Genomic DNA, 24,348 nt, shown 5'->3' on the forward strand with positions numbered 1-24,348 from the left:
TTTCTCTATTTTGTACAATGGCTCAAATTTAATAATATCAAAATTGACACTTAAAAAGTCTAACATTGATTATTTTTTTAAAAAACCTAAAAGATAGCTATTTTGTGTAACTTTCAAGTCTCGTTAAGTAGCCAAGAAAATAGCAGCAAAAATAATTTATAAAAAAGTTAGTGACAATAAATGTTCTCCAATATTTACTCATGGCTGTAAACTTGTTTGATTAATACAGGCTCCCTAACTCCGTTTTTTTAAGGGCTTCTAAACGAATGGCAAGGTATATGATGAAGCAAAACAGTTAATTCTTAAAACTGTACTGGGGCTTCCCTGGTGGCGCAGTGGTTGAGAGTCCGCCTGCCGATGCAGGGGACACGGCTTCGTGCCCCGGTCCGGGAAGATCCCACATGCCGCGGAGCGGCTGGGCCCGTGAGCCATGGCCGCTGAGCCTGCGCGTCCGGAGCCTGTGCTCCGCAACGGGAGAGGCCACAACAGTGAGAGGCCCGCGTACCGCAAAAAAAAAAAACTGTGCTGAAATGATCCCTACTGTAAATTCATGCCTACATTATTATGCTTGGCAAAGGAACACTATATTTTTCAAAACTTACCAAAAAACATAACCTCTTGATTTTAGAGATGATTTGTTTATATTTTAAATGTGATTACTTTTTGGAGACACTGACTTGAAGCATTCTATTTTTAAAAGCAAAATTAATAATTCAGCATTTCACCCAGCGTATAAAGAATTATTTTACGTTGATTTTACCACTTAATTACCCACGTTTAAAATACCCTTCGTAAAATCCAAATCTGATTCTCTTCTCAGGTTTTAATCTTCCCTCCCCCAAATTAATATTTTAAAAATTCAAATAAGAATTATTCTCTTTTCTTTAAAACAAATAAGTACTTTTCACTTAGTTAAGTAAAAGCGAATGGGAAACAACAACAACAACAAAAACACGCACATACCCGAGACATGATCTGGTAAAGCGTGATTGTGTTTCCTTCCGGGTTCTTCTTCAGAAAACACAGAGTTCAACGATGACACGGCATCTCTAAACAGAGATGTATGTTCTGTAAGTTCTTCTTTATAGATATTCATTTCAATCTGCATCTTGGCATAGCAGGTCTTTCCCTGCTGGCACAGCCTATGCTCCTCATCAAAGCATTCCGCACAACTGGACCTTCTTGCGTCCTCAGCACACAGGGATTCTTGGGCTTTCCGACTAACTCTTAAAGACAATGGGTTTATTTTGTCCTCTAGACACAGCTGGGCTGTAGGTAATTCTAGTTCAGGCTGTTTCTCGGCTTCACAGTTGAGGGGCAGTAGCCCTGCCAATGGTGGCAGGTTGGCCGCTGGGTCACAGCCTTGGGGAAGAGGCACAGACAGAGGCACCAGGCCCAGCTCTTCCTTCCCCTCCTCTGCAACTAAGGAATGCTGCAATTCAATGAATTCCAGCTCCAGGAATTCTTTGGACTCATCATCAGGAGAAAGCTCTACCTCAAGGGAATTCAGTTCCAGGGCCTCCTTTGTTTCGGTGGCATGTGGTAACAATGCGCTAAATCCTGTAATTAGGTACTTATCATCAAACTTTGCTTTGTCACCCAGATGGCACTCGACTTTACCTTCCAGCATCTCAGTGCCACTTTCATCTTTGCCTGGGTTGTCAAAAGTTTCAAAAATGTTATCAGTTTTGGGGACAAAGAATTTACCTGGTTTGGTTTCAATGATGTTTAAGTCTTTGTCAATTCTTTCCAAGAGCTTACCTGTCTGTGATTGGACACAGAGCGCTTTCTCTTGTCCAGCTTTGCTACTTGGTTTCTGAAGTCCAACATCTGGATTGGGGGACCCAAGAGCTCCCTTTATGTCTACGCCATTGTTTTCATAGGGCAGGTCACTGTCACTCACACCGATCTTAGAATATTTCTTCATTTTCTCACTAATACTTTCGCCTTTGCTTTTCAAGTCAACGATGGCTAAAAGGATATCACAAACATCCCTTTTGATTTCTAATATTGTTATCTCCAACATATCTTCTGTTACTATTTCATAAAAGTAGTCATTTCCCTCTTGAGGGCATGCACCTTCTGAAATATTAAATCCTGAGAGGCAACATGGGAAGGCTTGCATGGGAACTGCCAACAGTTCAGAAGGGATGTTCCAGAGGGCTTTGGGGTCCACACAGTCTTCAACGTTTCCAAAGTCCACAAGCCTGACGGACACAAGAGAATCTTCACAAATATTGGTGACAAGTGCCCTGTAGTAATGTCCGTCTTCTCTGTATCTCACTATGCAAGGATCTCCGATATGAGGGCAGGAGATGCAGCTTCTCCAAGCTGTCACCTGCTCTCCAGCAGTTTGTACTTCCACTTCTAAATACTGAAGTTTCTCTGTGTCCGCAAACTGACACCAAAAATACTCAGGTCCATCGATCACCGTGGCATAAGCTTGTATCATCTTCATCTTTGGATTATACCAGTTAAGAAATACAGAAGTGTCTACGCCTGTTCTGTTGACAGACTTTGAACAGGCACCTTTAACTATTTGGGTAGAAAGTCCTATTTGAGATTTTTCACTGAAAGCATATCTGCTCATCATATCTTCTGCTATGATCCCATGTTCATCAGCAAGAATAACTTCCCATTTGTCTTGAAATTGAACAAATTCGCATCTTAGTTGCGCCTCCTCTGTCCTTCGGGAAAAGTAATTCATCATTTCCTTACAGTTTAAAATCTTAGGAGCCCCAAGTCCCCTTAAGGAACAGTGAATGCACAGTCTGGGTGATAGTGCATTAACAAGGTCAAGTTTGCCTACTGTGTTGGTGTGAACCACAGAAACATTGCCATAATCTATAAACTGCACAGAGAGAAGGTCATTGGGTTGATGTCCATTGACCACAGCACGATACCATAAATTGTCTTCTGGGAAAACAGCACATATTATATCTCCTCTTTGCAAAGGTGGACCTGCATAATATTCAGGCCTTGTTCTAACAGTGTTTAACCTCTCTGAAAGACGATCAATTTCAGCCTCATCTTCTGTTAGTTGAACATAAAAGTCTGAAAGGTCATTTATATGAGAAACATACACAGTTGTTTTAAAGCCAGGCATTATAGTCTTCTGAGGGAACTCAGAAAATTTTAGAGGCAAACCTTTGTTACGTGAATCTCCTATTTTTCTCTCTGGAAGAGTGGCTTCTAGTTTTGTGGCTTTCAAAGGGGGCTCAGCCGAACTTACTAATTTCTTTTCTACTGGTAATGGAGACACTTGATTATTTTTATTTGCCACAGAGTCCGGATACTGAGTGACTAAGTTTGTCTTCATTGAACTGCATGAAAATTTGATTTCCTTACATGCTGAGCTGATCTGAGGTTTGTATGATTCTCCTAAGATCACCAAACTGTCTGATTTGTTCTCTATTGATTTACTTAAATACTGTGTAGGTGACAACTTCACAGCTTCCTTTTTTGCTTCAAGAGTTTCAGGTGTAGAGAGGAGTGATTCACTTTCTTTTTTTCTTGTCCCGCCTTTGGAACCTAGGAGTCCTAACTTCTCATTAATATTAGCATTAATTTGAATGCTGTTGTCATATAGTTCTATAATCAGTCTTCCATCTGGATCTTTTGCTACAACCAAAGCCTTCAATGACTTCTCTGAAATAGTCTCCTGAAACCGCGTTGTGACTTCTTCTGGTATATGATCAGGAATATCAGATAATGAACATTTAATGGCTTGCATGGGCAGAAGTAAGACGTCATATGCATCGCTAGGTATTGGAAGCAGATCATCATTTGTTACCACATAACTATTCCCAAAATCAACAAAAAAGACTTTATTTGGTTCTTTTTCTATGATTATCCCCCTATACCAGTTTCCGTCAGTATACCTGGCAAGGCACAATGTGCTGGGGACCAAGGGAGATGTTTTTAAATTCAGCAAAACTTTACTTAATTGTGTAATATGATATGACAACTGTTCTAAAATATTTGCATTTCTTCCCAGCTGGCAATAAAATGTCCAAGGGTCATCGACATGTGTTATATACACGGATTCTTCACTTCCAATTTTCATACCATGTGTAGAATAGTAGTAAGAATGGAGCTGAACAGAGGACTCCAGAGGCTTCTGAAGTTTTACTGGTCTTGCAAGTCTCTGTTCTACCAAAAAATGGCATGCACTCTGGAAAGGTGTTAGCAAATCCACAACATTAAACAGTTCTTCAACGTGAATGGAAGCCAAAGCAAATATTGTGCATTTTAATTCTACATTGTCTTCCCACGCCTTATGCACAAATTCACTAAAAGCTTGGATTGCCTTTTCATCCCAAACAAAAGGATTGTGACCCATTGGTTGAATTAAATTATAAAGGCTGCACCTAAACGCTTGAACCTTAACCTTGAGAAACTCTTCACTAATTGAATAAATATTCTTCACAGATACCGTTTCTTTGTCTCCATAATCTACAAATATGACGTTGACATGCTCTGAAGATTGTGCCCCAGTAATCAGAGCTCTGGACCATTTTCCATTTGCTGTTCGTTTTGCCAAACAAGCAGGGGTGGTTCCCTGGTAGGGAGTAGCTGTATTCTTGCAATGGTCCTGAATACTACACATTAGCGCTTTAAATCCTTCTATGTTCCTGGTCAGCTGGCACCAGAAATAGCCAGGGTTTTCAACATGGGACACTTTGACTTCTACTGTACTTCCAACTTCTAGCTCCTCTTTACAAGAAGAGCCTGGCTTAATGTCCAAGAAATTCTGTACAAGAGGAGAATAAACAGACACTCTTTTCTCTTTGTCCTGTACAACTAGTCCAGTTGAAACGTTTGTCACAACTGTTGTGTCATTCACAGTTTCTGGAACAGCTGTAGTTTCACCCTGTCTCTTGACTTTGTGTTCTACTTCCTTCTTGGCAGAAGATATTTTGTTATTGTCTGCAGTAAAATGGTTTGAAACATGCCCTGGAGAGTGGGCACTTTTGCAAATATTTTCCTTTGTTTCAAATTCCTGATACTTGGCAAATCCGGCCTGAGCAATTACCTTACTAATGTTTTCTTCCCCTGTTCTTGATTCATCGAGAATCTCAATAACATACTGACTATCCTGCTTATCAAGGACATGGATAACTAATTCTTTGTGCAGCACAGTCTTTTTAAAAAAGGAAATTGCCTCCTGGCTCCAATTTTTTCCCAAAGGCCAAATATCGGCCAGGGTGCACCTCAGGGCCAGTATTGGTAGCCGCCTAAACTGAGGGAGCAGCATTCTCACATCATACCGGTCCATATTTTCTGAATTGCCCCGGTCAACGAAGAATACATCCACACTCTTGTCGTCTAATCGAGTGACCATAGCCCGATAATAGCCACTTTCTTTCCATTTCACACAGCAAAGGTCATCGGCTTCAGGTTTCAAAATAACACCATCCAGCTTACTGGCAGAGGCATAGAAACTGCACATTCTCCTCATTAATTTGCTGAAGGTGCCATTGTGTTTCCTCAACCTAATCCAAAACTCAGAAGGATTTTTCACAAACTCCACCTGGGCATCATAGAAGGCGTTCATCTTTAACCTGATAGACCTCAAGGCTGGGAGTGAAATCTCTTCATCCACTTCTTCAGCAGGAGACTGAGACTGAAAAGCTGTTTCTGGTTCCTCCTCCCCGCCCCCCTCCTCCTCCTCCTCTATTCCCTGGCTCTGAAGCAATCGGTCAGCCAAGCAACAGGACTGTACTCCGAACACACAGTTAAGATTAATCCCATCTTCTCCATACAGGGTGACGTAATACACATGCTCAAAGGAAGAGTAAAATTCAATCTTTGCGTTCACTGCCTGGCCCAGAAACAGTGCCTTCAGGTCACCGACCTGTGACCGAGACCAGCCTCTGCCACCATCCCAGAGTCCGTACAAAGCGCAGGGGTATGTCACCACGGGTATTCGAAAATATTCGGGCAGCAAGTAGCGAAGGCTATTACAACTCACTAACTCCTTCCTTCCATAGTCCACATGAAGTACCTGGGCACAGCGCTGGGGCCGGAAAGTCTCAAGCAAGAGCGCTCTGTACCAATGTCCATCCAACCCGCAGGATGCGCACGGAGAGCCCGGCTTGTCTGGGCTCTCCTCCCTCTCCTCCCAGGTGGCACTGGTATAGTTCTCATCCCCTGTCCCGGGGGAACCCCTATATATCTGGGCCATGCTCTCGGAGAGGCGGTGGACCTCCTGCGAGAAGCTGCGGAGCCGGCAGTGAATGCGGTGGGGATGGCACACCTGGGTGACCACCATGGGCTCCGTCACGCCCAGCTGCAGCTGGGGGTAGAAGTAATCCAGGCCAGCCTGCTCCTGCTTGGGCGGGATTCGCGGGACGACCGGGGCCCCGGGGCCCAGGACAGCCGCGGTGGCCGAGAGGTAGCGCTTGAGCAGGGAGCGGAAAAGGCCGTCGGGCACCTGCCGGGCCAGGCCGAGCTCCTGCATCTGCTGGCTCAGCTCGGGCACCTCCAGGAGGACCAGACGGTGGAGCAGCAGCACGTCCAGGACCCGTCCGTGCATCTCCTTGCCCTGCAGGTTGCTAAGGAAGTCCACGGCGCTGGCAGCCCAGTGCTGGGGCTCGGCCCCGCCCACGCCGCCGCTGCCGCCCGCAGGCACCAGGCCAGCCAGCACGCAGCCCAGCACCTCCGACGGCAGGTGGAAGAACTCGCTGCGCCCAGGCGCCAGCGAGCCCGCGCCGACCGTGATGGTGCGACCCTCGTCCAGCAGGAAGACGCGGCTCTCCTGCGCCTGCCGGCTGACTACGCGGCCGCGGTGCCACAGCAGACCTGCCTGCACCAGGCACAGCTCGCCCGGCGAGGCCGAGGTGCCGCCCAGCGCCCATGGGCCGTGCGCGGCCGCCGCCGCTTCCTGGATCTCCCGGCTCAGCCTCACGTACTCGTCCCGCCTTTCGCCCACCAGCCCCCAGAGCTGCACGGGGATCACCGCAGGCTGCACGTCCACGAAGGACACCCGTAGCACCAGCGAGGCCCCCGGCGTCGGCAGCCCCGGGGTCGAGCACATCTCTGCCGCGCCGCCCGACCCGCGAAGCCCCCGCGCCGCTGGAAGGAGAGCCCCGCAGACTCGGGCTCGCAGGACACACGGACTGGGAAGGACACCAAGCCGGGCGACCCCGCCGCAACGCCGCCTCCGGGCCTCCCGGACTCGCGCTGACTGGTAAGACCCTGCGGCCCGACCAACCGCCCACGGTTGCGCCCCCGCGCAGGCATTTGTAGCGCGAGGTGGCCCGGCTTCTGGCCGCGGGCGGCGGGCGGACCTGCTTACCTGTGCTGGGGGGCGCAGAAGGGGCCTCGAGGGCCGAGACGTGGCGGGATCCGGACGCCACCTGCCTCTTCTCAGAGCGCCTTCGACTCTGGAGCACGCAGGGAGTCGGCCGGGCCTGGGGCGGCGGCGAGGCCCAGACCACGCAGGGACCTCCTTTTCGGCCGCCCGGCTGAGACCGACGAAGCCCGGCGAGCCCGGCGCGGTGCTAGCCATTGAAGAACCGGGGAGGAGAAACGGAGGCGCCCACCGCACGTTCTGGGTGTTGGGCCGGAATTCTCGGAGGCCCGGCGCTCTCCCGCTGCGGGCCGCGCGGTGGCGCTTGCGCCCCCGGGGCAGGGCGTTGGCTGTGTGCTCTCAGCGTTGTGGCCTCGAGCAGGTCGCTGACCGTCTCTTCTAGGAACCTGTTTGATCGCCTGGATGGATACAGTTGTGATAAGGGTTAAAGTATGAGAGTATATGAAGACTGTTAAATGTTTCTTTCCCTACGATTACCCGGTGTGAGTTTCTTTGCTGTATCGTTTGCCCACTTTGCAGGCGTTTAGTCTTCATTTACGCACGGAGCTAGCACAGAACTGGGCTCAGAGAAGGAGGTCAAGAGTTTTGGAAGAAACATGACTTCCAACGCTTGCTGCATCTGCTATGGCGGAGGGCCTCTTGGCTGGACTGTCGTTCTTTTTCCCACCTAAATCTTACCAAGGTAACCCTTAGGAGACTCTGTTTGTCAACGGGAAGGGGAATGGAAAAGTGCAGGCAAACTAGGCGTAACTCCCAGAATTACTACATTTGTGCTGAAATGTTTGTTCATTGGCGAAGTTAGGCACAGTCCTCGGGGTTTCTCATACTTTTCCACTTCACTTTTTCACATTGTGAAATGTCATCAAATTTAATAATAGATGAAATCAAGACAGTGCTTAATATAACCCTGGCCTGACAGTGTAAATCTCAGTGTCTTCAGTCTATCCAGATTAGAGGTTGCCAGGTGCTTCCAAAGCCTCCCGTGCTTGCTATGCAGTTTCACATTGTGTGGCAGTTGTCTTTGATCACTCTGTCATCCCACCAGCTTGAAAGCGCCTTGTGGCAAGAACTGTTTGTTGCATTCCTGGAATCGAGCAGGGGGCTGAGGCAATAAATACTCGCTGAATGAATATATGAAAGAATGATTTTGATTTCTCTAAAATATTAGACTTTTACCTGATAAACTCATCCTAGAAAACTCAGTTCAATTTTCCAAATTTTCTCTAATGTTTTACAATAATAATGGAAGAAAAATAAACATTTGGTTTAAACACATCTAGCAAGTTCTAGCTCAGATGTGTCTTCCTCATGACTTTACTATTCCCAGGCAGAATTGATTATTCCCCCCTTTTACATGCCTCTATTATATTATCTATCACATCTTGCAATTGTTTCCTTTTGCTCTGTTCTACCAGAGTGTGAACTTCTTGAAAGCAGGAACTCTTCTCATTTATTCTTGTATTCTCAGTGCCCCACACAGTGCTGGACTTTTGATTAGCACACAATAATGTTTAGCAACAACAAAAAAGTAGATAATCTGGCACTATATCCTTGATGATGGAAGAAAGGAGTTCATTATAAAATGGTCTTACTGTCATTTGGGATTGTTTGATCCAACATGGAATCGTGATTTCAACTAATCTTCTATTTCAGTTCAAGCTGTATAACGCAGCTCTTACAGAGACCACAGCGTTGTAGACAACAATCTAAGCAAATGACTTCTGTTTCCTGTTTAACTTGCTCCCCACCCTTTTTCTGTAACTCAGAGCCTCTAATCCTCAATGTCAAGGTGTATCGTGTAGCTGATGGGCTGATCGGAGCCATTCCTCACATCCTCCCAGATATTTCCAGTGTCCTGCCTCTGCTGCAACTGGGATAGGTAGCTTTACTTTGCTCTGTCTTGCTCTGCTGCTGGACAGGGATCTTTAAAAAATCGGACCATGGCACTGTGAAGATTAAACTCCTGCTCTATATTTCCCATACTTTATTAAGCAAAATATCTTGAGTTCCATAAAAAATAAAAAAACTTCCATCTTCTATTTTTTTTAATTAGGGAATTCCCTGGCGGTCCAGTGGTTAGGACTCCGCACTTTCACTGCCGAGGGCCCAGGTTTGATCCCTGGCTGGGGAACTAACATCCCACAAGCCATGTGGTGCGGCGAAAAAAATTTTTTTTAATTAAAAAAAAATTCCTTAATAAGACACCAGTAGTCTGAAGAAGTGGTATCAACTGTTATATATGACTTGTATTTACAACCTCAGTGAAGCTTAATAAATTAATGATGATTTCCTAACATGAAAGCACAAAACTTCCCTCCTCTTAGGCTTTGAGGGCCTTGGCCTCAGAAAAAGTGAGAGGGAGTAATCCGATCCTTTTACAAATATTTAAGGGTTAAAAGAGAAAAGGATAAGGTGAGGCTTAGAATGTTTCTGAGAGATATTTGGACACTATATTGTGAGTTATTTCAGCATTTTTTTATGGAAAAAATGCAGAGAAATTGGGCAAAACATATGAATCATTTATTCTGTGCTATCATATCTGTATATGGAGAACTCTAAGCAGAAACACGTACACTTTAGACTCTGTAGTTTCTAACCACTAATTAGCCCTGTTTAAAGATGCTTACTTAGAAGATTACTGTTCAATAAATATTTTTTAAAAATTATTTAAGTGAGAAATACCCTGTTAAGAGAATGAAAGGACAAGCTAAAAGGAAAGATAGGGAAAAAATACTTGTAAACCACATGTTTGACAAAGGACTTGTATCTGCAGTATATAAAGTACTCTCAAAACTTAACAGTAACACAAAATTGAAAATGGGCAAAAGATATGAAGAGACATTTCACTGAAGAGGATATACAGACGGCAAGAGCAATATGAACAGATGTTCAACATCATTAGCCATTAGGGAAAAACATTAAAACCACAAGCATATATCATGACAACCTAGGATAATGACTAAACTAAAGCAACAGTGATAAATATCAACACTGACCAGAATGTGGAGAAACTGGATCATTCTGATTGCTGGTGGGAATGTAAAATGGTAGGCCACTTTTTAAAAACTAAATATGTACTTACCATATGACCTAGCAATTGCACTCCTGGGCATTTATCCCAGAAAAATGAAAACTAGGTCCATGCAAAAACCTCTACATAAATGTTCATAGCAGCTATATTCCTAATAACACCAACCTGGAAACAACCCGGATGTGCACTGGGTAAATGGTTAAACAAACCATAGTACATCCATGCCATGAGATATGACTCAACAATAACAAGGAAGAGTAATGAACTCTTGACACATGGATCAACTTGAAAGGTTCTCAAGGGAATTATGATGAGTGAGAAAAAAAAAATCCCCAAAGATCACATACTGTATGAATCAATTTATATACTATTCTTGAATTAACAAAAGTAGTGATAGAGGACAAATTAGTGGTTGCCAGGAGTTAGGGATGAGGGGAGAGGGGATGAGTGGCTATAAAGGGATAGCAAGAGGGCACTGTTCTGTGTCTTGAATATGGTGGTGGTTTATATGAATTTAAGAAGGTAATAAAATTGCATAGAACCAGACACCCACACACACTTGTAAAACTGGTAAAATCTGAATCTGTGGGTTATACCAATGTCATTTTGCTGGTTTTGATTGTATACTACAGTTACTCAAGATTGGAAGATGTTATCATTGGGGAGGACTGGGTGAAAGGTGCATGGGACTTCCCTGGACATTTTTTGCAACTTTATGTGAATCTAAAATGATTTCAAAATGAAGTTTTAAAAAAATTCTATGAAATTCAGATTTCAGTGTCCATAGCTAAAGTTCTATTAGAATATACACACACACAAATAATTCAAGACTGTGCTATTATACGGGGTCAATTAGAGTAGGAGGAGCAAACCAAGGAAAGTTATTTATCTGTCCTCTTCTTTCCACATCTGAAAATGGGTTTAAGACACAGACCTTATAGGAAAGTTCTGAAGCATGATTTAAGTACAGTTAACATGTGTGCATTGAATAAATACTTGAGATGCAGAAAACCCCATAAAAAGTCCCTGGTTCTCATCGCAGGATGACATGGACAATGTACTTTTCTAAGTTAGTTTTCTCATCTATAAAAATGGAATTGTACCTAACTTTATTATGAAGGTTAGATGACACAATATAGATAAAGGTCCCATCACAGCCCGCATATAACAAACTAGAGTTATTAGTAGTTAAATAAAATAAAAATTTAAAATACTTTCTTAGTTCTACTAAGTTAAAGGTTAAAAAATCTTAAATTAGATTTTTTTAAAATTAGGTTTACTGAGGCATAATTTACATAGAGTAAAACTCATTTTTTAAATTGTGTAGTTTGATGTTTTGACAAATGTACACAATTACATATTTGTATACAGTATACAGTGTGCATTTTTATATGATATAAATGCACATCACCACAAATGTACAAATATATAAAGTTGTAAAGGTATACCATCACAGATAAAATATAAAACATTTGTATTATCCAAATAGTTTCCTAATGCTTCTTTGCAGATTACCCCCTCCCTCCATCATGGGCTCAGTTCCTGGCAACCACAGTCCCTGGCAACGTCTGTCCCTCGTAACAACTGTCCCTATCATTTTGCCTTTTCCCAAATTCATATAAATGGAACCATACAGTTTGTAGCCTCTTGTGTCTACCTCCATCATTTAGCATAATGCCTTTAAATTCATCCATGTTGTTTGTATCAATAGTTTATTTTTATGATTGAATAGTTTTTCACTGTATAGACATACATTTATTTGCTAGATAATGGACTTTCAGATTATTTCCAATTTGGGGTGATTATCCATATAACAGTGTAAACATTCATGTACATGTTTTTGTGTTGACGTAAGTCTTCATTTCCCTTGGGTAAATACTAGGAGTAGGATTGCTGGGTCATATAGTAAATGTATGTTAACATTATAAGAAACTGTCAAATTATTTTCCAGAATACCATCATTCTACATTCCCACCAACAACATATAAACTGTTCTGCATCCTCAGCAGCACTGGATATTGTCAGGCTTTTTCATTTTAGCCATTCTTGTCTGTAGTGGTATCTTATTGTGGTTTTAATTTGTAATTTTTAATGTTGTTGAATATTCTTCATGTGTGTCTCTGCCATCATCTGTCTTCCTTGGTAAAGTATCTGATCAACTCCTTTGCCCATTTTTAAAGGTATTGTCACCTTAGTTTTGAGTTGTAACAGTTCTTATATATTCCGGATACATGTTTTGTTATCAGATATGTGTTCTGTGTATATTTTCTCTCAGTGTACGGCTTGTAATTTTCTTTTTTTAAATTAGTTATCCATCTTATACATATCAGTGTATACATGTCAATCCCAATCTCCCAGTTAGTCACACTCCCCCACCACCGCTCTCCCCCCTTGGTGTCCATACGTTTGTTCTCTGCATCTGTGTCTCAATTTCTGCCCTGCAAACCAGTTCATCTGTACCATTTTTCTAGGTTCCACATATATGCGTTAATATACGATATTTTTCTCTTTTGGACATACTTCACTCTGTACGACAGTCTCTAGATTCATCCACGTCTCTACAAATGACCCAATTTCATTCCTTTTTATGGCTGAGTAATATTCCATTGTATATATGTACCACATCTTCTTTATCCATTCATCTGTCGATGGGCATTTAGGTTGCTTCCATGACCTGGCTATTGTAAATAGTGCTGCAATGAACATTGGGGTGCATGTGTCTTTTTGAATTATGCTTTTCTCTGGGTATATGCCCAGTAGTGGGACTGCTGAATCATATGGTAATTCTATTTTTAGTTTTTTAAGAAATATCCATACTGTTCTCCATAGTGGCTGTATCAGTTTACATTCCCATCAACAGTGCAAGAGGGTTCCCTTTTTTCCACACCCTCTCCAGCGTTTGTTGTTTGTAGATTTTCTGATGCTGCCCATTCTAACTGCTGTGAGGTGATACCTCATTGTAGTTTTGATTTGCATTCTCTAATAATTAGTGATGTTGAGCAGCTTTTCATGTGCCTCTTGGCCATCTGTATGTCTTCTTTGGAGAAATGTCTATTAAGGTCTTTTTTGGATTGGGTTGTTTGTTTTTTTAATATTGAGCTGCATGAGCTGTTTATATATTTTGGAGATTAATCCTTTGTCCGTTGATTCGTGTGCAAATATTTTCTCCCATTTTGAGGGTTGTCTTTTCGTCTTGTTTATAGTTTGCTTTGCTGGGCAAAAGCTTTTAAGTTTCATTAGGTCCCACTTGTTTATTTTTGTTTTTATTTCCATGACTCTAGGAAGTGGATCAAAAAAGACCTTGCTGTGATTTATGTCAAAGAGTGTTCTTCCTATGTTTTCCTCTAAGAGGTTTATAATGTCTGGTCTTACATTTAGGTCTCTAATCCATTTTGAGTGTATTTTTGTGTATGGTGTTAGGGAGTGTTCTAATTTCATTCTTTTACATGTAGCTGTCCAGTTTTCCCGGCACCACTTACTGAAGAGACTGTCCTTTCTCCATTGTATATCCTTGCCTCCTTTGTCATAGATTAGTTGACCATAGGTGTGTGGGTTTATCTCTGAGCTTTCTCTCCTGCTCCATTGATCTACATTTCTGTTTTTCTGCCAGTACCATATTGTTTGATTACTGTAGCTTTGTAGTATCGTCTGAAGTCAGGGAGTCTGATTTCTCCAGCTCCGTTTTTTTCCGTCAAGACTGCTTTAGCTATTCGAGGCCTTTTGTGTCTCCATACAAATTTTAAGATTTTTTGTTCCAGTTCTGTAAAATATGCCATTGGTAGTTTGATAGGGATTGCACTGAATCTGTAGATTGCTTTGGGTAGTATAGTCATTTTCACAATGTTGATTCTGCTATCTGTTTCTATGAATTTGATTATTCTAGGTATCTCATATAAGTAGAATCATATAATACATGCTAATTTGTGTCTGGCTTATTTCACTCAGCATAAAGTTTTCAAGATTTATCCATGTCATAGTGTGTCTCAGAATTTCCTTCTTTTTTTTTTTTTTTTTTTTTTGCGGTACGCGGGCCTCTCTCTGTTGTGGCCTCTCCCGTTGCAGAGCACAGGCTCCGGACGCGCAGGCTCAGCAGCCATGGCTCACGGGCCCAGCCTCTCCACGGCATGTGGGATCCTCCCGGACCGGGGCACGAACCCATGTCCCCTGCATCAGCAGGTGGACTCTCAACTACTGCGCCACTAGGGAAGCCCTTCCTTCCTATTTTAAGGATGAATAATATCCCATTGTATGTATATACCACATTTTATTTACCCATTCATACATTCATCTGTCAGTGGACATTTAGATTGTTTCCACCTTTTGTTTATGTGAAAATACTGCTATGAACATTGGTGTACAAATATCTGTTCAAGTCCCTGCTCTCAATTTTTTGGGTTACACCTAGACATGGAAATGTTGGATCATATGATAATTCTATGTTTAATTTTTTGAGGAAACCACATACCATCTTGTATAGCAGTTGTGTCATTTTATTTTTTCACCAGCAATGCACAAGGGTTCCAATTTCCCCACATCTTCACCAACACTTGGTGTTTTTTGTGTTTTTAGTAATAGCCATCCTAATGGGTGTAAAGTGGTGCTCATTGATTTTTTTTGCATCTATATTCCTAAGAGATATTGGTCTGTAGTTTTCTTTTTTATAAACGGGTTTAAGTATTTTGGACTGTAAGTAAACAAATGAGAAGTCAAGGATGTCCTGAGGTTTCCTGGCTGCAGTACGAGGCGTGTAGCACAAGAGAGACTTCTGGAAGAAGAGTACATTGTAAAGGGTGGTGAGAAAGGATTGGAACAAAAACTACTGATTTAATATTGTTAATTTTGAGCTCACAAGGACTGTGGGCCATCCTGGTGGAGAGATAAAGTTGGCAATTGAGAAAACATGAGTAAAGCTGGATAAGTCAGTAAGGACCAGAAACACAGATGATGGTAACATCTACCATCTACTGACTGCCTAGTATGTGTTTGGGAATTACCAGCCCAAGTGTAGTAGCTAAAGTCAGAGAAATGTGTGGCTCCTCCCAGAGAAAGAGTGAATTTTGAGAAGAGGGCCAAGAACAGAACCTTGAAGAACCAAAATTTAAGGACTTGGCAGCAAAGAAACAGCCAATAGAGACTGATGAGGAGAAACAAAAATATAAGTGACAGGAGGGAGTGGTATCATGGTAATCAAAGTAGAATATGATGTCAGAAAAGAAGGGACTAATTTTCCAACGTTTAACTAATGTCAATTTTATTTTCGTCTTTTACCTGTAGCCAGTGAGCATGTCCATCACTGTAACTATTAGTTACCCATCCCTTTTAGTCAGAGCAGAACTGGATTAATAAGGAGAACTGGATTAATAGGGAGTACCCATAAAATAAAATTTATAGCGACAAGGTATAGGTGTTCTTTTTTGCTAATGTATTTCAAGTCTGACATTCTAAATTAAGGTACTTTCTATTTCGATTCTGAAAAGTAAAGATTAACATTTAAAAATCATCTCTAAAATTTGTTATTATCATTTTAACTCAAAAGCACACCAGGACAAAACCACACTAGGACAAAACAAAACCCTTCACAACTCATTAGGCATTTTAAAACATTTATTTAAAAAATCAGAATGATGCACTATATTTACTCACATATATTCCTGTTTGTTACCAGTTATTTTCAGCAAACAGACATCTTTAAGCATCTTCATCTGCTTTTATCAAACCTTCAAAGTGGATCCTGCTGCTGTTGACAATCACAGCAGCCTGTTGGGGGTAAAGTATGGGGAGAGAAAAATAATCACATATTCCTCAGGATTCATAAATAATAAAACACTCGAGTGGGTAAAATGTACATACAAATAGTGATATAATTTTCATATACACTCTAAAATGAATAATATAAACTCATCACATATTTATTAACTGTTAATTGACTAACCAAATATTTTGTATGATTTAAAACTATCAAATTCTAGATTTTTGTAGAATAGCTATTAAACTGATGAATACTTATTTAAAATTATAATAATTACATATGTTTAAAGACACAGGTCGTTTGAAAATGCAGTTAAGCACTGCACATGGTAAAGAATCTCTTGAAATTGAGTGTTACTGACCCGACACAATTATTCTGAAGGTAAGAGGAAAACAACATATGGCTTAATCACGGGTACATAAATGTTTCTTTTTCTTTCCACCCCTAAAAATCTCTGAATTCAACAAATACCTTCTAATTGACTTCTGTGTGAAGTTTCAAAGAGAAACAGAGATGTATTGCGTGACCCTTGCTTGCGAGAGTCCATTTGTATAGGGAGGCAGACACACATGCATGCAGACAGACATCCACAGAAGAAGCAATGGGAGCATGGAGGTGTTGGAGATGTTCAAGTCTTCAGAGATCATTCTAGATGTTAAAGTAGGACTTCCCCAGTGAAGGTGAAGATGAATGGTGGTAGTGACGGGAGGAGAGCTCGGCGGACAGCACAGAATGAACACTGCCTGGGAAGCAGCCACGTAAAGAGCATCTCCAGAGAAATAAGTGGGGCAATGAATTTGCAAGGTGGTAAGGTGCAGGTACCGAGTAATATGCAAAGCTTAGAAAAATGGGTTGAAGCCAGGTTGAGAGGGTCTTGTATATAGTGTCAAAGATTTTAATTTTTCTTGTGTGTGTGAAGGAGTAATTGAAGGTGAAAGGCAGGGTGACGTGTCCAGGGTTGCCTGAAGGAAGAGAACTCTGCTACTAGGTGAAGGAAGGATTTCCAGCCACATAAAAAGTTTGTATTCTGCTGTAAGGCCTGAATAAAACTTTCCTCATCCTAAAACACAAGGAATTCATTAAATCCAGGAAACAACAAATCCCAATAATTTTTTTCAATCCTATATTTTTTTCACATGACATTCATATAATGGCTCTCTTCAAGTACATGCAAGTTACGATTCTAGAGTTCAGTCACTTCATCTGATAAAGAAATGGACATCAAGAGAAGAGAAGTGAAGGGACTTGATCATAGTTATACTACTTTATCAGGAGGAGAACCCAAAATAGGATAAAGGTCTTGAGAATGCATGTTCAGCCTTTCCTCCACATTACCTGGCATTCAATGATAATATATATTTGTTTGGTAATCATTTTTAAAGAGGTCTGATTTAATTGGGGAGAAGAGAATCAAATATTTTCACCTTCAATGTTTTTAACCACCAAGTATTAAACATTTTTCCAATGGAGGTCCTGAGGGAATCTGTTTTCATTAACAGAAAAGGATATGTATAACTATTTCAATTGTACATAAATGGCTATACTTAAAAATTTGAAGATGACAGAAAAGTAATTTTTTTTACACTTAAAACCTCCCTGAATTTGTTTCCTTCCTTTTTTTCTTGGCAAAGTGAAAGAAATTTCAGACTAGTCTTATGATAGGTACAGATCTTAAAATAATGAAGCCAAAATTAATTGATTCACATCATATGTAACTTTTGTTGAGTACCTAATAGCAAAGAAATGCTACTAATGAGAGTAGAGATTTATATAAAAACAAGACAGTCCTACCTCTAGTGGCTTATAATTAAATAGGATTTGGAGCACTTGATAAAGACACATTATTCTTCACTAAAAGTGAATTTAAGAAATGTTATCTCTTTATTTAGATAGATATGCTAATTCACTTATACATATAAAAAACAAAGGACTGTATATAATTAAAAATAAGAACATGTATATTTTTCAGTGAGAAAAAAAAATCATTTGTGAAGAGAAAAAATGGGGAAGCTAAGCAAAGGAAGCTCAGAGGTTAAGTATTATCAATACTGAGCTGAAGATAAATACCACCAACAGTTGTATTATAAGAAAGTGGGCTGAAATGGCTGTCTTTCAGTATGGACACAAAATTACTGAAATTTTATTTCTTTTTACTTACTGTGGGTTATTTGGGAGAGGAACAAGATGATTTCAAGTTGGTAAAATAAAGCGAAGTTCCAAGATACATTAATGAAAATGATTTCACTGGAAAAGTATAACTGTGATAGGATATATGTGTTGGATCTACAGGATTTGGTCAGATTCTGGAGGGTCTCTATGTTTTAGCTAAAGTATGGTGACTCCATTCTAAAATGTATGCTAAAGGCAATTCAAATTCATTTAACATGTCTAAGACAGGAAATGCCATAAAGAAAAAATCTGTTTTTGGAAGATTCAATAGCACTGGGCTGGGATGTTGTGAAGATAACATAAGGCATTTACTTGGTACCTAATCAGGGTACAATAACTGTCAGTTGTAATAATAAGTAAGAGATCTGTATCTTTATCCTGGCTCTGCTACTAAGTAAGTTATGAGCATGAACAACTCTACTTCTCTAGGCCTCTGTTTCCTAACTTAGACAATGGAAGAATTAAACCAGACCATCCTAAGGAGTCATTTCCAGTTAAAAAAAACCAATTATTCGTGTTGAATCCAGACACCAAGGAATAGTCTCACTATGTAAGCAATGTTTTTACCTCAAGCCCCTCAAAGAATAAAGCTAAATAAAGTTTTTCAGGGTCCAGTTTGCATATAATTATTTTGATCCAATATGTACTTGATTTAAAAATGTATAAAATACACACAAAAAACAAAGTTTCCTAAAGCGGTTCTAATACAGAACACTTGAGAACCTAAGTACATAATATTATTTTAAATATATTTAACAACTCAATTCATACAGACTGACAAATGCAATGGAAAAGTAGACCACCGAAAGATTTTAAGAGATTAAACTTCACATTCTGTAAATTCTACAAAAACAATAAACCACTGCATATTAGTGCATCACATTAAAATATACTTTAAAGCGTACTTCCCCTCTTAAATGGCAGTGATTATACATCAGTGCAACCACAGCGTACTTGTAAACTTTTTTCTGTTCCACATCATTCATGCCCATGATAAATCCTGTTTGCTCAGCTCCACGGTCTTTCTTGGGTCTGAGCTTTTGGGGTTTTCCTATTTTGACAGTTACAGCCTCTACCCATAACTGTAGCCATCCATCCAGAAATGCACACTGTCTGAGGTTGCGGGGAACAGGTGGTATAGAGGTGAATCTGAAGAAATCTCTCACCTTTCTAAGAAAAGGGATGTGATTTAGTGATTGGAGACAAAACTGTACACCATAAGCAGTTTATACTTATCACTTTTTAGGCAGGAGGCTTTGTCAAATTGAATAAGACTCAGGCTAGAGACAGCTTTAGTGTGATTTCTGAGTTCTCTCTCTCTAGGACCCTAAGCGTTAGGGAAGGGGAGATTAAGAAAGGATTTATGTCGACTGACTTCATCTTAGCTTTGCTGTTAACGTGCCACTGAGAGGCTGATGGTAACAGATGTTTCTTTACTACAAGGACCTGTCCACTCGAGCTTTAATCAAATAAACTGCGTTTTTCATATATTGAGATTCTTGAGAGCTAGCGACAAATTCAAGCTGGAATGGGATATGTCACAAAGCAAAGACTCTTTTCTGTTTTCATCAAGATGTGGTCGGTGGCTGTCAGGAAGTCCTTAGCCTGTGTGCTGGCGAGTTAACCAGTGAACACAAATCAACTAACGACAGGGCACTGACGGAAAACGGCTTCTTCCCTTGAGATCCAAACATCATCTCAACTTGATTCTTTTTCATCCTCCTGGCAAGAAAAGGTACATCAACTTCCTTCAACACTAGGGAAATCTCAAAATGTTTATTCATTCACCTCCCTTTAATTTAAAGTATGCACACTTTAACGGCAACAGAAAAGTGAATTATCAAATTTCAGTCGTAAATACTGACACGACAGGTTAAATATGTTCCGTGGTCATTATGTACGTATGTATTTTTCCACATTACTGTTGTCTGCTTCAGGTCTAAGATGCTGTCTCCCTTCTGGCATTTCCTCCTCTAAGCAAGCTCTTCAGCATAGAATAGCATCTCGAAGGTCAAATCTTCTTGCTCAAGGTAAGTGGTCGGGATTTGACTCTTCCTTAGAAAACACTGGGCTGGGTCTCATTGGGAGGCCTTGTGTGATCCAATCAGGTTGCTTTTGAACAAAAAGAGGAGTCAAAGAGAACGTGGGTTTCCAGATAAAAATAAAGTGCTGCCCCCTATAAATCACAGTCTCTGTGGAGTAAGGTGTCTTCCTAAAGAGGTAGAAATAATAGGGGGTGTATGTTGCAGATGCCCGCATTTCAATGATAATGAACACTGTATCTTTAAGGGCTGCATCTTTAAGGGCTTAAAATGGACTGACTCCACTCATCTCTCTGATTTTTTCATAAGTAAGCCAGAACACCAGTGACCAAGGGGTCTGAAAGATTAATCAAAGAAGTTAGTGCATATTTCAAAGCAATTATAAATCTTCTACACATATGCATACACATCTTTGAATGATGAACTCATTTTGAATCCACTTAGGCTGAAAACAAGTATTTTGGTATTTCACCTTTGTAGAGCACCTTATAATTTACAAAGCATTTTCATGTCTTATTTCTCACAGATTTCTCTGAACCATTTACAATGGAAAGGAAAGGTACTGATATCCCTATTTTACAGATGAGGACACTAAGACTTAGCAATCAGATGCCTGTTAGCACGTTGTGGAGCTAGACCATGGGCTTCTGGCTTCCATTCCAGGGTTCCTTTTACTGACTGTTACTGGATAAAAGGCTAGGGCTCAGCGTGCCTGAGTTCTAGGCTGGGCTCCTCGCCTCTACGTGTAGTTCCCATGTGGAGCAGGACAAGGGGGCACTTAAGAACTTGAAAGTGAAGATGAAAGATTATCCTTTGAGAGCTAGGTCATAAAACCAACACCTGGTGTATCACCTAATAAATATAAAAATTCACATTAAATGGAGAAAAGGGCTTTTAACTCAGAAAGAACTGACTATGAAGGTGTAACTGTGCCAAAAGGAATTATAAGGGAATGAGGATTATTCAATAACAGAAGATAAAAACGCTAAAGACACAGAGGGAAAATCACCGAGGAAACACTGGAAGCAGCCATCAGAGAAAGTGTGTCTCGGATCCAGTTCTCATCTGGTTTGGTTGATAGGTTATGGGTAATATTGATCAGAGAGGAACTCTGATCACATTAGAGTGGAGAAATAAGCTTAAGCAATTAGAATGTAAAATGTATTTGGTTAGAAAGTTTGTAAAGCGATATTTATGTCATTCGTGTTTGGAAATATTGAGCAAGTTATACTGGTAGACTGAGAATATAATAGTGGATTTAGGAGAAGACATCTTAGTGAAATGTACGAAGACACAGACAAAATAAAGAAGTTGTGACGAAACCAGTCTTGTGACAATAAAAATGAAGTGAGCCAAGGATATGACTGCAATTGGATCTAGAAGCAGAGGTCTTAGTTAAGAATGGACTAGGCAATCATTCCTACTTGCTCTGGTAATCAGACTTCTTCATAGCACCCAAACTATATGCAAATGAAATAAATATTCATCAGGGATTGAGCAAAGCGAGGTCATATTTTCTCTAACTAGTGGAAGGAACTGGGATTGGGTTTAGCTGGGTTTTGAAGAGGAGTTAGAGGAAGATCATATAGCCAAGTAGCACGCATAGTATATAAACGGGATATACTGAGACTCTTCGTAGACGCGCGTGTGGCCAGTACATGCTTTTACTTGTTTTTTCCTCACTGGCATAGTTGCACCACCGAAAATAATCCAAGTGTATGTGAACCCACGTTGTCGTAACTGCTGGAAAAAAAAAGTTTTTCTCCATTCCTATTACTGTGGGGCGCAACACATAAGTGCTCTCGGGTGTATCTTTTTCAATATTAAGTTCACAAATAAGCTTTTCCTGTTATTGTTCTGTGTTCAGCAAGCAACCTTCTGATTATAACTTGGCTCCCATATAGCTTGAAGTTAGCTGTCCAGAGGACTTCAGCATCTGGATCACTAGCCAAGTGTATGTCTCAGTGTGGCTGAGCCAACATTGTGGTCCAGTCATCGGTTTCAACAAGCTGGGCTGAAGGGCATCTGTATGTGCAAGGCCAGTTTACTCGGAAGTGCTCAGGAGTTAGGTTTCTAAGCTCAGGGTTCTGCACTCTGATAGATCAACGAGGCAGTGCCACCCTGGTCATCTTTGGTGGTAATCCAGCCTGTCTCTGGTAACGTTTCTCCATCACCACGACCTGTCTCTTTTCTTTTAAAACTTCTATAATGAGCTGTAGGATCTTGAGAAATTCAGTATACTGTCTTAGTTAGGAGCATGGGTTTAGTTAGAGTTGAACAAACTTGCAGTTAATTCCCAGCTCAGCCATATACTAGCTACGTGAACTTGAGCGAGTTTCTTATATACCCTGAGCCATGTTTTTCTAATCTGAAAAAGGAGGATAACCCCACCTATTCTACTAGGTTCTTGTAAGACTTAAAAAAATAATTAATGTGTGCAAAGAGCTTAGCACAGAGCTTGTCATATATTAAGCACTCATTTTTGGGGTCATTTATACTTCGTGAGTCTCACGTATAAAGAGAATGGGTCAGATCAGCTGGTCTCAGCGCTCCTTTGTACGTGATATTCTCCCTGCCCCTCACTTCTCCTGACCGATTTTGTTTTTCATCAGTGGTCTCCCCCGTCCTCATAGTCTCTCACACTAGAAACATCAAAGTCCCATTTCCTTCTCTCTCTCCCTCCCTTTCCCCATCTGATCATTTACTAAGTCTTGTGGAGTCAAGCACAAATGTTCCTGGAATCCATCTCCTCTCCATTTCTACAATCATCTCCTGGCTAGACCACTGCCGAAACGCCCTTTCTTGCGTTCTAGCTTTCAGTGTAGCTTTGACATTGCTGCCACAGTAGTCTTGTCCCCAAGCAAATCTTAGCACATGGCTTCCATGTTCAAACAGATGCTTGCTACCTGCAGAGTTTCACCTAAACTATTGAACTTGCCCCCCAAGATCTTTCTCTTGTGCTCCTCTAGCGTTCCCTCCCACCACCTGCCCGCTGAGGACCTACTGTCCAGCCGCACGGAATTTTCTGCAGTTCACCAGACATGACTTGGTGCCCCTGCTCATGTGGCCCCCTCATGCTTTTCTTGACCTACTGATCAAGAAAACACCTACTCATCCTTCAAAGCTCAGATCAAATATCACCTCTGGGAAGCCTTCTGGGACTTCCCAAAGAGTTCAAGCCATTTTACTCCACTACCTGCGTTCTCCTCTTTTGTTCACAGCACTGGTAGCCTCTTTAGTCAGACTATGTCCTCTGGAGTCAGACTGCCTGGGTTTGAGTCCCTGCCTCCACAGTTACTAACCACCCGGACCGGTCAAGTTATTCAGACACTTTACGCTATTGTTTCCTCCTCTATAGAAGAGAGAGATGATAGTAACCTACTAAATAGATAGTTGGGAGAATTCAGTGAGTTAATCTGAGAGCATGGTTAGCATAGCACTGGCCATATACCAAGTGATTTAGTAATATTAGCTTCATAATTTCTGTAATTTTAACTACTTACGTGTCTATCTTCTCCCATCACATTGTACGCTCCTCTAGCGCAAAAAAAAAAAAAAATAAACATCTTATTTCTTGGTGTTACCAGCACTTGTAATAGTGCCTGGTTCATGCAGGCCAAGTCAATATCTTCCTTTCCATTAAACAGCCACAGATTTGAGATAACTTCAAGGTACAATCAAGACAATCAAAATTGTATTTCACAACTTAGGTATGCTTTTGTATCAGATATTGCCAAGGGCTTTGGCTATTAATTTCATGTTAATAGATAGATACCTACTACCCTTGGTGCTGTCATTTATCCCCAAAGCTTCAGTTATTATCTGTGTGTAGACAGTGCTCCAATCTCTATCTCCATCCTCATGATTCTAAGATCCAGGCCAATATATTAAGCTAGTCATCTAGACGTCTCTTCTTAGATGACCTATGAGTATCCCAAACTTACCATATCCAAACTAAACTTGTCATTCTACCACAAAATCTTCTTCCCTGCAAATGGTCCCCATTTTAGGAAATTATATCACTATTTGCTCAGGGCAGGAA

General features: G+C 41.0%; 2 protein-coding genes across 7 annotated transcripts in view; both read right to left on the bottom strand.

Annotated features, from left to right (window-relative positions):
- Positions 1 to 9,543, bottom strand: part of TDRD6 (tudor domain containing 6) — a 63,008-nt gene extending 53,465 nt beyond the window's left edge. For both annotated transcript variants that reach the window (XM_079934903.1, XM_079934902.1), the window contains exon 1: positions 964 to 9,543. In XM_079934903.1, the coding sequence (XP_079791029.1) occupies positions 964 to 7,513 (6,550 nt within the window). In that variant the 5' untranslated portion in view covers positions 7,514 to 9,543. The remainder of the gene's footprint in view (positions 1 to 963) is intronic.
- A 6,883-nt stretch (positions 9,544 to 16,426) lies between these two features.
- SLC25A27 (solute carrier family 25 member 27) overlaps positions 16,427 to 24,348 on the bottom strand; it is a 29,486-nt gene continuing 21,564 nt past the window's right edge. Inside the window, exons 9-10 of one of the 5 annotated variants that reach the window (XM_079935709.1) lie at positions 23,810 to 23,843; positions 16,427 to 20,376 (exon numbers count right to left, since the gene is read on the bottom strand). In XM_079935709.1, coding sequence (XP_079791835.1) covers positions 23,814 to 23,843 — 30 coding nt within the window. In that variant the 3' untranslated portion in view covers positions 16,427 to 20,376; positions 23,810 to 23,813. Of the gene's footprint in view, positions 20,377 to 20,451; positions 20,644 to 23,809; positions 23,844 to 24,348 lie in introns of those variants that run through there. The other 4 variants (XM_079935710.1, XM_079935708.1, XM_079935712.1 and 1 more) reach the window with 4 other exon arrangements.

The sequence above is a fragment of the Stenella coeruleoalba genome, assembly GCF_951394435.1.
Source record: "Stenella coeruleoalba genome assembly, chromosome: 10".
NCBI classification, from domain to species: Eukaryota; Metazoa; Chordata; class Mammalia; order Artiodactyla; family Delphinidae; genus Stenella; species Stenella coeruleoalba.